The sequence below is a fragment of the Rutilus rutilus genome, assembly GCF_951802725.1.
Source record: "Rutilus rutilus genome assembly, chromosome: 7".
NCBI lineage: Eukaryota > Metazoa > Chordata > Actinopteri > Cypriniformes > Leuciscidae > Rutilus > Rutilus rutilus.
The window spans coordinates 14,442,193-14,458,957 of NC_140221.1; the positions used below are offsets into that span (position 1 = coordinate 14,442,193).

General features: G+C 37.5%; 2 protein-coding genes across 4 annotated transcripts; one reads left to right on the plus strand and one right to left on the minus strand.

Moving 5' to 3' along the window:
* Positions 1 to 1,005: 1,005 nt before the first annotated feature.
* ttf1.6 (transcription termination factor 1, tandem duplicate 6) lies at positions 1,006 to 10,681 on the plus strand. Of its 3 annotated transcripts, none has more exons than XR_014627865.1 (10): positions 1,006 to 1,964; positions 2,165 to 2,350; positions 3,582 to 3,660; positions 3,778 to 3,908; positions 3,991 to 4,198; positions 4,303 to 4,389; positions 4,489 to 4,554; positions 9,675 to 9,760; positions 10,108 to 10,350; positions 10,520 to 10,681. XR_014627865.1 is itself a non-coding variant. In XM_084412861.1 (10 exons), the coding sequence occupies exons 1-9, from the start codon at positions 1,298 to 1,300 to the stop codon at positions 10,293 to 10,295; spliced, it is 1,698 nt and encodes a 565-aa protein (XP_084268987.1). In that variant the 5' UTR covers positions 1,006 to 1,297; the 3' UTR covers positions 10,296 to 10,338; positions 10,541 to 10,681. The 3 variants fall into 3 exon arrangements, 2 of the variants coding, with proteins under 2 accessions (XP_084268987.1, XP_084268986.1); XM_084412861.1 differs by having other exon boundaries at positions 10,108 to 10,338; positions 10,541 to 10,681; XM_084412860.1 differs by having other exon boundaries at positions 10,108 to 10,681.
* Positions 10,594 to 16,423, minus strand: gsnb (gelsolin b). Its single transcript, XM_084412855.1, has 16 exons — positions 16,318 to 16,423; positions 15,086 to 15,282; positions 14,840 to 14,994; positions 14,562 to 14,723; positions 14,312 to 14,461; positions 13,804 to 13,893; positions 13,583 to 13,715; positions 13,185 to 13,489; positions 12,951 to 13,084; positions 12,606 to 12,696; positions 12,158 to 12,328; positions 11,856 to 12,030; positions 11,629 to 11,750; positions 11,290 to 11,367; positions 11,137 to 11,197; positions 10,594 to 11,051 (listed from the first exon to the last, which is right to left on the minus strand). Exons 2-16 carry the CDS (start codon positions 15,276 to 15,278, stop codon positions 10,882 to 10,884), a joined length of 2,190 nt encoding a protein of 729 aa, XP_084268981.1. The 5' UTR covers positions 15,279 to 15,282; positions 16,318 to 16,423; the 3' UTR covers positions 10,594 to 10,881.
* Positions 16,424 to 16,765: the final 342 nt, after the last annotated feature.

A 16,765-nucleotide genomic window follows, 5' to 3' on the forward strand; every position in this document is an offset into this window, starting at 1 on the left:
TGGGAGCTTAGGGGTCCCTGATAATATATCTATCATAAAATATTGGTATATTCCAACATTATACACAAATATTGGTTTGTTGCCTCAGGGTGTATTCTAAACAAATAAATATTACATTCACAAATGGTGGTGGTCAAAAGGGAAGTCTTATAAATAAGTACATGGGGGGATATGTAAAAATATCTACTCTGAATAATAAATAAATAGAGTTTATTTTGATTTTTAAAATTAGTTTTGTGTCAAAATGTTGTTTTATTGAATTTTATTTTTTGTTTTACCAATAACTAGTTTGTATATCTGGTTCTTAGTCTCTTTTCTGTTTCTTTTGCCTTTTATACTTTAAGAATACAAAAACAACTCTCTAAAATTAATTGCTGTCTGAAAAAGTAGACAAAGTGATGCCAAGGTTACATATTAGCTACAATAAAAGAATATGTCTAAACTCTGACAAACTAATAAATTATTAAATGGGTAATAGTTAAATGGATATTTTATATACTATAATTATGAAAAAACTTTACATTTTTACAATTATTCTGTAGTGAGTGGGGGAAATATGATTTGAAAACGAACTGCTATAGTTTTATCAAAGAGTGCTTCTTTTTAATTGAATATGCATATGTGTATTACTAATAGCTATTGTATTGCTTATTACATTTTTATTGTAGTGTGACACTGTCACACATGACACATGTTTTAACCACTCTATATATTATAATATTTATAATATAATACACACATATTGGCAACATTGAGCTAGAACTAAGCAGATACTGGATGAATTCTGAATAACATATCCTGTATACTTACATTTGTTATATCTTTAAAAGGCAGATATAGTAAGAATAGTGTTATGGACAGCCTAGGTGCTATTCAGCTGATGTGTGCTAGCCATAGACAGTATGGTGCTAGCATACATTTGGGAAGCTAATGTTTGTAATGGCTCTCGTGTAATGACTCTCCTGTCTGAAAGGTGGCACTATACCCTTCAATGTTACTGAATGCACTTTATAATTTGCGATAAAGAAGTAAAGGAGGAAGAGTCCGCGTGGAAAACATTGCACCAAAAGTTTTCTAGGCAACGAATAATTTTGCTTTATACCTATATATTGCTAAACATATTTTCACTTTCATCCTGTAATATTGCTTTTAATGTGATTTTTTTTTTTTAAATCGGATGTGCGGATGACGCGCGATACACGTGCAAGACTGTCAGAGAGTCAAGTTGTATTTTTGAAAAACACGTTATTCTGTTTTCTGCCTCATGATGTTTTTTGCTTTTTAAAGATTGGATGAAATGCAGTCAGATTTGCGTAATAACATAATGGGCCGCTTTAATGAGGAAAAGGTGAGGAAGAAGAGAAAGAAAACCAGGAACTTGCATGAACTCACTGAAAGCTCAAAGATGCAGACTGAGAAGCACAATGAAAAGCACAAGAAATCAGACACTGGACAATTGGAGAATATAAGTCTGCAGACACATACAGGTAAAAAGAAAAAAAGAAAATTGAATGAAGGAGGCGAGGTTGTCATCTTTGAGGAGGCTTCAATGATGGATGGTGGTGTCACAAGCCTGCATCAAGTAAAGGACATGAAAATACCCACAGCAGGATCACAAGAACTGCAGGGTTCAACTGCAGAGAAGTCTGCTAAAGCAAAGAAAAAGCGAGCAAATGTAACCGAGATAACCTGTGATCACATGGCACAAGAAGAACAGTCTGTCATGACGACAGAACCTCAGGAAGTCCCATACATAAGCTATCAGGAAAGTGACTCACCTGCCGTACTAACTGGTACTTTAAAGCGCAGAAAAAAGAAAAACCGTTCGGAAGAACCACTAGTTGATCCAAATCTCCTGAATGAACTGAAAGAATTTTGTCCTAAAATAGAATCCAGAGACCCATCTGAAATCAATAAAATGATCGTGTATGACCTGCCAAGGTTCAAGGAATTCAAAAAGCAAGGTAGGCTGATTATATCAATGATGCATCGTTTTTTTGATTAGTCAATCTTAAGCATGCTTGTAATTATGCTTTCATTATTATTTATATCTGTGTGTGTGTATGTATATATATATATATATATATATATATATATACTATTTTATTACAATACTGTCTATGTTAAAGTAATAGATTTTTGCCTTTCACTCTTATGTCTGCAGGCATCATGTTGAGACATGGAAGATTCTCTAATGCAGAAAATGAAAGGTTAAGACAGAATGTTGAAGATTTTATCGCTCTCACAGGAGTGAAAGATGCTACCAAGCTCTTTCATCCAAAAATGTTTCCAGAAGAGAAATGGGAATTGACAAAGTTGAAAAAGGTCTACAGGTTTTTTGAAAGGATTGGTGAGTCTCAATCACATTGGTTTTACCTACTTTTCTGTAATTTAGATGTTGATTTTGTTTTTGAAAGTTTCATGGTTATCATCCTTGTTTGTAGACACACAATCAAAGCTTTTTTCTGACTGACAGTCAAATTACAATTTATGTGCATATCCGTTTAGAATCTCATCATGTTTAGCAAGTGTGAAGGCAAATCCGTTTCCGTATGTGGCTTGAAATCCTATTCAAATTTCACCCTATTCAAATCTGGGTACCATATGAGTCCACCAGTCACTGCTAATTGGCCTGGTCTGCAAACCTCTTGAATTTTGAGACCAGCAGAGACAGCAGCTTGGGATAAAGGCGTGCATATCAGCCTCCTACGTTTCTGCCACTGGCCATTAGACGTCCAGCGCTGCGGCTTCGTATTGGCATATTATAAGACAACATTTCAAAAATGTTTGGTGTATGCCTACCAACACAACGTCCTTGCCATAGAAACCAAAGCAGATACTCCGGAAAGAGTGCCATGGGACACATAAATCGAATCTGAACCCGGTCAACCCACCTCTCTGCACATTTTGTGTCACTCTTTTACTTAGTTCAGTTCATGTAGCTCTTTTCAAATGCCCTGATGATCTGAATCAGGCATGTTAAATAAAGAAGATATATAAAGGCTACATCCTTCGAAGGACTCCGACTTCAAAGGCCACGTCTTCAAAGTCCATGAAGGTCGGACCAGGAGTTGTTAAATGGGATGGTCTAGCCGTTCCCTCCTCTCAGGGAACCGAGATGCTTTATGTGCGCGCATTTCAGCTGTGTGCGCTCAGAAACAGTCTGTCAGATAGTGTACGCATTTACTGAAATTAGTCCTCTTTCACTACTTATTGCGCATTTAATGGTTTAATATCACTTGTTTTTAAACTGCAAGGCATTCAAATGATAAGCTTTTGTGGTGGCACAGCACGGCAATATCACATGAGCGTAACCGCGATAGAGACGATAGTCCAAAATCTCTACTGGTTGACAAATTTCTACCGGTAAATCGTGTCTACTGGTATATTGCCTACCCCTATACATCTGGCACGGCTTGAGGATGAGTAAATGATGAGAGAATTTTTGTGTTTGGTTGGAGTCCCATAAACTTGTCATATTTAAGTACATATTGAACATTATAAGAAACTATAATGAAAATGTACAATTTTTGTTACTTAAAGAATTTGTTTATCTTTTTTTCCAAATCAAATTTGAACAGCGGATGGAATTCCCAGGTCTTGTCATGATGTTTTTACCCGTGGAACGAAAGTTTTTGATGGTAGAAACTATAAGGGAAGGTAAATTAAAGTATAATTTTGAAAGTCATTTATTTGGTTTGAAAAAATTGATCTGCTATGCCTTTTAATTTAGTTTTGTTACAAACCTCCGTGCTTTTTTTCCCCTTTTCTTTAAAGGTTTACAAAAGAAGAAATCAAAGCATTGCTCAAGTATCATACATTACATGGCAGTAACTGGCGAAAGATTTCTGAGCTGACTGGACGAAGTTCTTTTTCTCTTGAGAAACGGTTTTCCCAAATTAGTTCTGGTAAGTCTTTTAAAAATGTCCAAATATGTACATTTCAGGTTTAGTGACTGTTGGTCATTTTGTATATCATCTCATCACACAGCTAAAAAAAGTGGACTGTGGTCCGTAAAGGAGGAGCAGAGACTTTTGAGGGCTGTGCGAGACCATATTGTAACAGTGCTGAAATCTGAGTCGCCAAATAACACAACACCAAAACGAGTCAGTAGAGAAATGCTCTACCAAAAATTGCCTTGGTTCAATATTGCACTGAAGGTTAAAACTCGATGTTGGAGCAAATGCAGAGAGAAATGGTGAGAGAGGCATTTAAAACACTTTTATATTAAATGGTGGTTCATTTTAAGCTATTCTCTATTTGTATAATCAACATTGTTGAATTTTCCCCTTCACGCCTAAGGTTGAACATACTCGCTGTACGGATGTCCTCAGGGACTTTATGTAGGGGAAGGAAAGCTCAGGAGGCCAAAATCAGACTCATTAAAGCGTAAGAGATCTTGTTTTTGCATGCTTGCTTAGCTTTTGTTATCCTGTTTTTCTTTACCTTGCTTTTACAAAAACAAAAAAAAAATCATTATTTACACAGAATGTATCAAACGCAAGTGGAGGATGTTACGGATGTCGACTGGGATGATCTCACGGCTGTATTCGGGTGAGGATTATTTGCAGTTGGGGTGGGTGAAATGGCAAAAATATATAACAAATGTTTTTTCAGGCAGGATCATGATCTTATCACGGTTATTTTTCATATTGGTTTGCAAGACTAATTGTTAGTTACTTAGCAGTACCGCCTAATTCCCCTATTTAAAAAATAGAACCCTACAAGGTAACAAAACATAAATAAAAAAGAATGCCAGACCATTGAGGCAAAAGTAAGGGTTGGGCAATATGACCAAAATCTTATTTTGCGATTCATAATTTTATTTATCACCAATAAAAACAAAGACGATCAGTAAAGCAAATTTAAAGCGGTAAGTAAAGCGGTTTAAAAAAAAGAAAAGGAAAAAAATCAGGTACAGTATGTATTTTGAAGTAAGAAATACAGTATGCATTTCAAGTAAGAGATTGAATAAGCAATTGTAAAAATAAAACACTCCATAGTTCCTACTGTATGAATGAAATATACATTGATTCTTATTCCAAGAGTAAAAAATGATTTTTCATTTTCTTTTGGGGTTTGATTAACAATAATGCAGCAGCAGGTTTGTTAAGTTTCTGTCACTTCAAGAGAGGCATAGATATATTTGATATATTTATATTTTTTTGTATTTGACAGTTTAAGTGCAATGAGATGCAAAAGAAACAGCACGAATTGTCTCAGACGGCTTTCTGTTTGCACTGGGTGTGCACGCACAGTACTTTCGTGATGATAAAGAACTGTAATGTAACGTGAGCATAACCACAATAGGGCCATTTCGTGTCAAGTCAATCAGAGGTCCCTGGCTCAAATATTACATTTTGTTCTACCATGGATAAATATTTACTGAGTAATCCACTATTTTGTAAAGGAAGGTCAAAATGACCATTTTCATCTAAAATTTAAAGCCAAATTACAGGGGGGTGGAAATGACTTTAGAAAAAAATATATTTGTACACATAGAAAAATTGGTCTATTAGTAAATGATGTTGTCTTTAGCAGTCCTTGTTGCATTAAATACAAAGGTGACAGTTAAAAAATGGGGAGAAGCACTTTTCATGTTTTTTTTTTTCTGCAAGTTGGCATGCCTGTAACTCAAAATGTACCCTATTAAAGATATCTCAATATCCTTTTAGATTTTGGTTCTCAAAAAACTTTTCTTTTGTTGTGTTTATTTTTTAAGGCCATATATATTTAAAGCCCCAGATATATTTAGATCTCAATGTGGCTCTATGTGCCTATTGTTAAACTTGACCCATTTTCAATGGTCGAAAACCAAATGTGGGTGACACCTATGTAGGGGAATTTACAGTTAAAGACCCAAGAATCAGATATGATGAATGATGACCCGGAGTCAGAGGTTAAGTCAATTGAAGAAAATGTTAGTGAAGAATAGTTGCAGTTTCATCAGCAGAAGTCAGCTTCAACACTCAAAAGTTCATAGGCACCATGCCGTACATTTACATTTACACAGCAATTATACCTTACACAAGTCACTCATCTACGTCATTACTTCAGGTTGAATTAATCTGATTGGCTAAGAAATAAACAAAAAATATCCACACATGGACTGATAAGCTGAAGCATATCTCAATCGTTTAGGCACGAAGTGACCCTCCAAAGTCACAGAACTTCAAGTCGTTTCAAGGCGCCAGCTTGTCGAGAAAAACAAGTAATTCCGTCTCCCCAGGGTGCCAGTTGTTCACCTAACCAATACTGATATGTAACAAAGAATACTAGCGCTCACACACAAAATACACAGCTTCTTCAAGGTTGGAGTTGGTCAAGCTCTTGCTCTAAACAGGAAACTTTCCCAAAACATACTAACATGTTCTTTCTCTCATTGAGAGGTTCAGACAATATTCGTCATTATTCTCTAGTGATTGAAGATGAAAAGTAAAATAAATGCTTTAAGTAGTGGTCAAGTAGACAGGCTGAAATGACCCCAGTGACCTCGGCTGTCTTGGTCAACTAGAAGAGTAAATCTATGTTTTAACATGGAAGAGAGCACATTGAATATAATTCTACAAGTAAACTCATAAGCTTGAAGAAGTCATTAAAATAATTTAATATGTAGAAGGATAGACATTGATTATTGATTAATACCTTAATTATAATCACTCATTAGACATTGAAGCAACAGTGGATTCCGGAATCGAACCCTTCACCTGTAATTCTGCTCCAAATCCTCCACAAAATACTGGATTACTCAGTAAATAGTGATCAATGGCATTTCATATTTTGGATTCCAACACTATTAATGTTTGACTTTATTCAGAATATTAAAGGGTTAGTTCACCCAAAAATGAAAATTCTGTCATTACTCACCCTCATGTTGTTTCAAACCCGTAAGACTTTTATTCATCTTCGGAACACAAATGAAGAATGAGATTTCTGTCCCTCCATTGACAGTCTACATAACTACCACTTTGACGCTTCAAAAAGTTCATAAAAAGATTTGAAAACTAATCCATATGAATTGAGTGTTTTAGTCAATTCACATTTTCTGAAGAGACACAATCGCTTTATTTGATGAATAGATTTAATTTAAAGGTACAATATGCAAGAATTTTGCATTAAAATATCCCATAATCTCAAGGCCAGTGTTATATATTTTGTTAAGTTGATTACTTACAATATCCCAAATGTTTCCAACTATTTTTAAATCGTGAGAAAATTGCGATTTTAACCAAGGAAACGGGGCGTTAGAGCAGGGGTGAGCTGGGAGTCGCCAGTCAGTTGCGTCATATCCGCGTTACCCTCGGTTTCCGCTCGTACTGCGTGGAGTCCTGGACAAATGCGGAAGTTGTAGTTGTAGCGTCTATCAAGCAACAAACGTTAGCTTGTTTCTTGCTGTCGTTATGGAACACAATTATTCTTTACCGATTGCAGCTGGTTCTGTCGACAAAGCATGCTTAATTTTACATTTTCCAAATGTAGCATTCGGTAATAGTTATGTTTATGTAAGGGAAGTATTATTGCTTTAGATTTGTGTTTAGTTTATTGACATTGTTTATCACGTCTGGTGTTTATGGCCATGTAAATAAATATAGCATGTGTTATACATAAAGATTAATCAGTATTTTGGCAAATGATGTGGGTATGTTCAAATGTACTTTTACAACAATTGTTTAGAACACGTAAAACTGCGCCGCGTTATCACAACAATGAATTCGACATACAGTAACATCTATGATAACCAATGTAGTATTAAACCTTACTTTTCTTGCGGTTAATTCATTTTAATGAAATAAAAGTGTGATGAGGTTCAAGAGTCAGGAAGGAAGAAGACAGGGGTCGGCGTGACTGGGACTCGTACTTTATTAAAATAAAACAAAACAAACAAAAGTCGCTCACAACGCGCATTCACCGTGGCAACCGCGACGGCACAAAACAGTTAAAAAATGAGAGCTCGGATCCACCGGTTTTCTTTCTCTGCGTCCAATTTTCTCTTCAGTCTCTCTCTCGTTCCAGCGCGCGGCTTATAAGCGGTCTCTCCGCCGATCACTGCAATAAGACACAGGTGTTCGTCATTTGCACTTGACCTACTTGCTCGTCTCTTCTCTCTCCCATTACAGACCGCGCTGAACCACGTCCTCCTCGCCACAAAAAGCATGTCATTATAAAAAAAGAACTTGATGATTTTTCGATTCCCATCTGACTGATTAACATCCACGGTGGAGTTTAAAACGACAGTTCCCATCATTCCACGCTCCTTCACATCGTCATCAAGCTACGCCGTTGTTGTTGTTTGGAATGTAGCGCCCTCTAGCGGCAAAAAATTCTTGCATATTGTAGCTTTAAGCTTTTATTCACATATATACATTCATTAACACACATTAGTCACGGTAAACGTGAGTTTTTTTGTGTGCGTCAAGCAAGTATGCTTGGTTGAGCTTCTGTTTATGTTTGCTGATCATAGTTTATATGTGAATAAAAGCCTAAAATTAAATATGTTCAATTTTTATGTTCATCACATAAAACGATCGTGTCTCGTCAGGAAATTTAGACTAAACCGCTCAATTCATATGGATTAGTTTTACGATCTCTTTATGATCTCTTTACGTGTGGTTTGTGACTTTCTCATGCCACGTAAAACGTAAACGTCAGACGTTGTTATTGGAAACATGCTGAAAGTCACTGAAGAAACAAGGTTGTGTTGTTGCAAAGTGCCAGACGTGCAGAAAATGAGAATATAACGAAGACATGTTTTTAGACCAGTGGAGACAACCGTACGGAATAAAGTCATTCATACCAGCCACCTTTCTGCCGCTGGCTCAAAAGACGCAGTTGTCCAGCGTGGCGACTGAACATTGTCATGTTGTAAATAAGACAACATCTGTATTGCAAAGCCCTTTATGTTGCAGTGGTTGTTATTTTTGGCGTATACCTACCAACTGAACTTCATTGCCATAGAAACCAATGCAGAAGTCTTTAACACCACATTAGTTAACTATGTAATAATGGTCCCACCAAGTTGGCTCATTAAATGTGTAGAAGTTGCTACCTCCAGGCCACTACCATTTTTACTGTTTTGACATGATGTGACTTGAAATGTTTTTCTAGTTGGAAATGAATAATTATGGTAATTCTGACATGTGAATGTATCCTAATACCACAACCTGTAAATAACTGATGCAGTGGACACAAAGGACAGCTTTGTAATATAAGATCAGTGATAACTTAATTTAACAAACCTAAAGGATCGTAATTATAGATTTAACAGTGTAATATATATATGTATATTTTTTTTGTGAAAAAACATGAATCATTACAAGGTCTTAATTTGACTTTTATTTATTTTACAATTTATGTATGTAGTGTGGTATAACTATGATATGAGAACCAATTCAATGAAACCCCAGATTAATTGAAACGTTGGTGTTTGAACATTGGAAGCATTTAAAACAATCAGAGATAACTAAGGTGAGATTGCTAGATCCAGAATAAAGAAATAATGTCCCTAAGGATTTAATTAAGTTGGGTAAATGGCATCTGAGGTCAATTACACAGGTTACATTATTCAGGTTCCCATCAAGTAAATGGAATAATGCACCTGCTTGTTCAAGCATGATGATGATTCTGCAGTTGTAAACAAGCTTGGTGTCACATCTTTGTCCTCTCTTGTCTCATAGGGATGTTCCTCCAGCACATGTGCAAGCAAAGTGGCACCAGCTTAAAGTTTGCTATGTGCCAGATTGGAAGGCCAAGTGTTTTGGAGGTAAGTGCTTTCATATATTCCACATTATTGCTGAATTTAGCTTTTTACCTTAGATAGTAATTGTAACTTCAGCACATTTTTCTGTTTTCCATAGTGTACACCAAAGATGGCTTCCTAAAAATAGTTGACACTCAGCATAGCCTTGTAAACAATTTACTTGGTTTGCTTTAATGTAAAGTTTCAAGACTTGACTCTTGGTCAGAGACTCGAGAATATGTCGGTGTGCAGTAAAACCTTTTTTTTTTCATGTAAAAAAACCATCACATGTTAGCTTATGTAGTGACTAGAGTATGAATTTCCTACTAAATTTATTTTAATGTATTGCATGTCTATTATGTTTTTTCCAGACATTGTTGACTTCCTCTATGAGAAAATCTTGCCAGCCCTGGAGAAAGATTGTGAAGACCTTGATGACAATGAGCTGAAGGTTGAGCAGAAGCAGAGCTTTCTTATATCTGACATTTTTCAGGACATTAATGAGGATGATTGCTGTGACAGTGATGAAGAGAGTGGCCAGAAAGAGGACAACACTTGAACTATGATCACTTGTACGGATAATTAGACTTTAAAAATTATTCCTTTAAACCAGGGTTCACCAATCTCGGTCCTGGAGGGCCGCTGTCCCTGCAGAGTTTAGCTCCAACCAGCTCCAACACACCTGTTTGAAATTTCTAGTATGCCTAGTGAGACCTTGATTAGCTGGTTCAGGTGTGTTTAATTGGGGTTGGAGCTAAACTCTGCAGGACAGCGGCCCTCCAGGACCAAGATTGGTGAACCCTGCTTTAAACCAACACGCTAAATACTACACCACTGTAAAGAAAAAGTATATGTTTAAGATGTTTGATAGTTCTTTATTCTTCTGTTCATACATTTATTTTTGATCAAGCATTGAATAAACAGAATTTGTATAATGCCTTTAAATGTCTTCTGGACAAGGACGTTTTTATCTTTCCCACAAGGAGGTAAAACAAGGATGAGTAAGGTAAACAATGTTCGGTCTATCTCAGTTGAGAAATGTTAGGTAGTATGAAGTGTTTATAGGCAGCTTGAAGCATTTGCATTTTACATTAGATCAAAAGAACACAAACAACCCTGTCTCACTGTCCCGACAAGCCATTAGATTACATTTTCAAACCAGTCATGGCCCGTTGCAGTGGGTCAGAGCTCCAGAAATCATGGTTCCAACCCAGGAACCAGCCTGTGAATGTCGGAGGTTCAAAGCCCTGCTTCACTGTAACGATGGGAGTTCTCTTGTCCCTATTGGCAGGATCCGATTCAATGTATTTGACCGCTAAAGTAGGAAAAGATGAGGATGAAGGTAAAGCATTAGCAAATAAAAGCAGCTACAACGTTGCAGAACATGGGGGTTTTCTCACCTGAAGACAAAGTTTCACTTTTTTCATCTTCATTAGCTTCATTTCCAATCCAAACAAAGACCTAGGAGATAATGATTTCAAGCATGGAAGGCATTAGATTTCATTTTCTTTAGAGTGTATTTTATTGCAAGTGTCACATATATACAGGTTTACCTGATCCCAGGTGTCCAGGATCATGATATCATCTGGAGCCAAGTCCTCCTGGGTCATCTCTCCTGGCACCTCTTCAATCTAGATTGGTACAGAACAAACAAAAATTGTGAACTATAAAAGCAGGCATTTCAGTGATCAAGGCTCCAGCATCCCTGTGACCCTGCAGTCACAGTGGATAAAGCGGCTTGGATAATGTATCGATGGATTTCAGTGGACTATAATTAAACTAAACCACATCTCTTTGGATCAATTTAAGAACAATGAGGAGCATTGACTTTTCTGGAACTCCATCTTAAATACTACAATCATGTTTACATTCTTGGCAACATGGAAACTCACAAGGAATAGTCCTGTCTTGTTAGAGCATGCAAACAGCTTAGGAGGATGGGTGTCCATTTTGTTCTTGAGCCTTTCAGAGGTGCGATACTCTGCTTTTCCTCCAAGAGTGCTCCAGAAGTCATCTATGTAGAAATTAACAATATTTGTTCTAGAAGGATTCTTATATTTTTAATGCAATGTCAAATAAATACATTAAAACACTCCTCTACAAATGACTGTACACCCACCTCCCTCTGCTCCTTCTGATATCTCTGAAAGGTCCACTCCTAAAATGCTGCCAAGCTTTTTGGCTCCATTCTTTTCTGCATCACTTATACCCTGACCCAGCCACAGCGTAGAGCCCGAAGGAGTCACCAAAACAAAGGCATCGTTGGAGTTGAGGCTGGAGGCCACAGCGTCAACCTGTTTCAGGCAAAGTGAACAACATTTGTCCAAGGAGAACCAATTTTGCATACATTTTCAAATGAAGAACAGACAAAAACTAATCATACAATGGTACAGCTAAAACACACTTTCACTCATGACTCACCTCAACAGCTCTTGTGTGCCCAGCAATGTTGGCACGCACTTGGAAAAGGCGGACTTCAGGAGCTTGCGATTGGCCACCCTCTCGTGAAGTCCCACCCTTGTGCACCACCATTGGTTGCCCACCAAAGATACTCATGAGGTGAAGGGGTTCTTTGCCTTGAATTACTCGCACCTTAATAAACATGCACATTCAAGCTGGTGTTACTGATTTGTTTTGATGGTCTATGTGTCAAACAATTCCGCTCCAATCCTAATTAAGCACGCCAACCTGCAAATCAAGGTCAGGATTGCTAGAAACCTTCAGACAAGTGTGTTGGGGCAGTCTGGAGCTAAACGCTGCAGGACATTAGCCCTCAAAGAGCATGTTTGGACAACTCTGGACTAGAATTTATTAGACTACATGTAGAAGATGAATATTGTAATCATTAAATGCACCAAGCAATTGTCACCTGCACAGCACTTCCACCAAGCTCTGCATCTAGTTGGGCAGCTAGAATGGCAGAAGTTCCTTTTTCATCTTGACTGGACTCTTCCCCCTGCCTGTGGACATAAACAAAATGTAATGAACCTCTGCAGTGATGACTCATCCTATTGACGAACAGAGGCCCAGCCTGGTGGGGCTAAGAGATAATACTCAAAGACCATTGTGTTCTGTTACCCGAGTGTTCTTGTGTAACATGAGCAGACAAAGCCCTTGGCTTAAGACCAGCTCCTTAGGCATTCAGTGTTTATTTTCCAGGTTCAGGATTCATAAAGGACTGAATGGAATCCAGAAGTAGGTCTGTAGCTCTTACCATATATATATAATCTGCCCCTGACGTCCCCCATGCCTGTAGGTGTACAGGATGATGTAACTATCTCCTCCAAAGAACTGCCCATGAATGGATGAGTCAACTGGAACCTTGTCTGATCCCTCAATGCGCCAGATCTTTCCAAAGCAATGAAACAAAACAAATTGTCCATTCATTTGTCTACTTAAAAATCACTTGATAATTGCAATCTGTTACATAACTACAGAAGACGTTTACCTTTATCTCCCCCTTCCCGTCATCTACCATTCCATGCTGAGCAGCCATTGCCTCTGATTTGTGCAAAGATGATGCATCAAAGGGCACTTTCTTGATCTTGGCAATTCTGTTGGGCACATAGGCTTGTCCCATACCCTTTGTCTGCTCTGGATCACTCCAGAACTTAAAGAACTGTTTGAAAAGAGGAGTCTCTCCATTCTCAGGGATGATCTGGACCTCAGTGTGTTTAGGATAGCCCATCTTACTTAAGAAGTCCTCAGCAGCTTTCATACCTGCACTCCGTTCTTCTTTATTAGCCTCTTTACCTGTTTTATTAAAGAAATAAAGGTTAAGATTTACATTTAGGCATGTCCCAATATGTAAATTGTGAATAAATTTGAATGATCTGCTAAGCCGACCTTTCCAAACAAATATCTTGCCATTGGAACCATGGTCCAAGATAAAGCAGTCAGTGGACTGCAGTTCACTTTGGGAAAAAGGGTTCTCTTCAGCCACCAAAGTGACAGACATAGTCCCACTGGCATTTGACACCTGAGCAATAATGACCACAAGAATTAACCATTTTGTGGATTTTTCAAGATAATTTCTCAGGGAAAAGCTAAAGTATAGCTTACTGTACCTTGTACAATTTGGCTGACTTCCTGTTGGACGCGTCAGTCTTCGTATCTTCAGACTGCGCATCAGGAAGATCAGGCTTTGGTCCAAGAATCTGATCAAATATTGTACAGCACTCTTATTCAGAACAAAATACTGAATACTAAAGGCTGCAATACACTACATGACTTTTCCCCCCAATTTGTAGACTGGAAGAGTCAACGCCAGTTGAGGAAGTCAGCAAGTTTAGTTTAATTTAGTTACATTTTTTTAGTCGATTTTAGAATGCATATGGTTTTCCTTAGTCCTGTGACTTGAACAATTGAGGCACGTTTTTATTTGAGTTTGTTGTACTCGGAACGACTTGAATGTCTAGTAGTGTGATCCTCAGTCAATCAGTGTATGATGGTCAGTTCTGACTAGTGTTTTAAGAGCTGTTCAGATTTTATAAGTTGTGTAGCGTATTCCAGCCTTAAGGCACTAACCTATATCAAAAATGAGTGAAGGAAACATACTCCTTGTATTATACTAACCGCTAGTATCTTCTCACTCTCTGATCCTTCTTCACATACAAAAAGTTTTGCTCGCCCACAACGCTCATTATCACGAATATCTTTGGAAACATTGGTGGCCTTCAGTCTTTCAAACTGGTTACACTTGGACCCACACCACTGGTATATCTCCTGATGCAAGTATAAGAGAAATAGCATGAATACATGGAATACATTATGATAAAATGCAAAAGAGAAAAGAAGCAGAACACTAATTCATATCATATTTCACCTGTCCAAAGTCTAGGATGAAACAATCACCCTGGTTGAAGCTGTCCCAACTCACAGGTACTTCAATGGCCCGGATTACACGTCTGCCACTCACATGGAGAACTCGCTTCACATTCACTGCACCAGAAGCTATGTGTTTGAATCCAGAGGCAACTCCACCTTGCTGAAGAAATAAAAAATAGTTTGATAAGTAAAATGACATCTGTGGTTTTGTTATGAACCAAGTATCCAAATACATTTTGTGCATCAAAGCATTTTAAATTGATTAACTCTACCTACCATGTACTTAAGGCCTGATTTAAAGTAGCCTACAAAGGTTTTTGACTCATATCCCTGGACCTCTCTGTACTGGATGGGTTTTCCTCCAAGGAAATCATCCATTTGGATGGTGAAGATAGCAGCAGCCCCACTCTCATCCGTTGTGCATGCATCACCTGGAGATACCATTTAACAATGTTCATAAACAAGTTTTCAATAAAAGTGGTCACAGTGGACAACTTAGATTTACGTCAACCACAGAATTACCTATCCAGAAGTGAACGTCATATTGTAGACTCCCAGACTTTTGTTTTATGGTATTGAGGATGAGGTAGGTATCACCTGTGTAGAAGCCACCATGAAGACTCTGAGGGACAGGCACCAAATCCATGTTTTCAATCCTCCATACCTGGAGGCCTGTCTGCTTTCCTGCTTTCTCAAATTCAGGGTGATACACCATGGTGCTGTTGAAAAAAAACAACTATTATAATAATTATATACAATAGCCATATTTTGCCTACTTGTGTTCCACATGGTCTAATGTTAATAAATTAAATAGAGCAGTGGTTCCCAATTCCAGTCCTCGTGACCCACTGCTCTGCACATTTTGAAGGTCTCTCTTATCTGACACACTCAGTTCAGTTCATGGAGTCTCTCCTAATGAGCTGATGATCTGGTTCAGGTGTGTTAAATAAGGGAGACATACAAAATGTGCAGAGCAGTGGGTCACGAGGACTGGAATTGGGAACCACTGAAATAGAGGAAGGGTGATGTACTTTGTTTCCCATGAAATACATTATCATCAGCTTCCATCAGAAAGAAAAAAGGCAGTTCCTTTCTATATGTCTAGAACACTTTTTCTACATCTCAAAATAGTTCTAATGCTTTGACAGTTGAACTGCTCTCCCGGTAATGCCTCAGGCAAATATTTCCACCCCCACTGGAAAAAAAGAAGAATCAGAAAGGGCGGGGTCTCTCTCACACTTACAGGTCCTCTAAGACTTGCCATTGTATGTCATTCAATGTCAGGAGTAGACAATAGTACAAGGTTAAAGTTAAAAAGGTAAAAGTTACCCTGCTGACGTAATTTATATAAAATGCATTTTATTGGTTAATACAGAGATATCATGATTGCAAAGCATTATATAATGTTTATAGAGATACTGATGTATTTTTTAATACCACTGGGCTACAGCAGATCAGATTGTAAATTAGAATAATGCATTAATAAATGGACAAAATAAACAAAATAAATAAAGCAAATGATAATATATATAAAAATGAAGGCATTATATACTTTTTTTGTGCATATACACCCAGGATACCTACCCTTACAGAGATGCTTGATGACAAAGGTAAATAATTAATAGCAACATCAGATGCACTGAAAGGTGACTGTATCAGGAAACTATCAGGAATTAATGCTTCTCAATTAACAAACACATCATAGATAAGAATACATTCGCTTCTTAACTTATAAATAAATATATTATGCCTACCTGTTGGGTAAATCTTCTTTTTAAGGTATTGTCAGCAGAAGAGTCTGGGGCCGAGGCGACAGCTGTATGTTTGAGCAGTGAGCTTCCGCAAGTACTGGGAGTAACATTTTCAGGTGTGTTTCATTTGCATATGAAACCCCTCCTCTTATTAGAAACAGCTCTTCGTCTTCAGCTCTTACAAAAAAAATGTAGTGTAGAGTTTACGGTTTTATATGAAATAACACAGTTATAATATATTTTAGGTTTAAATGCACATTAAATGTTTGCAATGATTCAGTTGTTAATGCATTTCATCGCATTCGCACCAGTCGTAATAAAGCAGTGTAAGGTGCCATTGCCCATATGACGATGAAGGTTTAAAATGGCGTGTAATACGTTTGTCTTAGTCTGGCATTCATGCACAGGGCAATTACATTTCATGAAACATAGCTAAAATGCACAAGATAAT

Bases quoted from the DNA above. Each gene is read 5' to 3' on its own strand.
- ttf1.6 (XM_084412860.1), top strand. From the start codon at position 1,298: ATGCAGTCAGATTTGCGTAATAACATAATGGGCCGCTTTAATGAGGAA. The intron at 3,909-3,990 runs GTAAGTCTTTTA...CTCATCACACAG, and splicing joins GTTTTCCCAAATTAGTTCTG to CTAAAAAAAGTGGACTGTGG. The intron at 9,761-10,107 runs GTAAGTGCTTTC...TGTTTTTTCCAG, and splicing joins GAAGGCCAAGTGTTTTGGAG to ACATTGTTGACTTCCTCTAT.
- gsnb (XM_084412855.1), bottom strand. From the start codon at position 15,278: ATGGTGTATCACCCTGAATTTGAGAAAGCAGGAAAGCAGACAGGCCTC. The intron at 12,697-12,950 runs GTAAGAGCTACA...TTATGTCCACAG, and splicing joins GGGCAGATTATATATATATG to GCAGGGGGAAGAGTCCAGTC. The intron at 11,368-11,628 runs GTGAGTTTCCAT...GTACCAATCTAG, and splicing joins ACAAGACAGGACTATTCCTT to ATTGAAGAGGTGCCAGGAGA.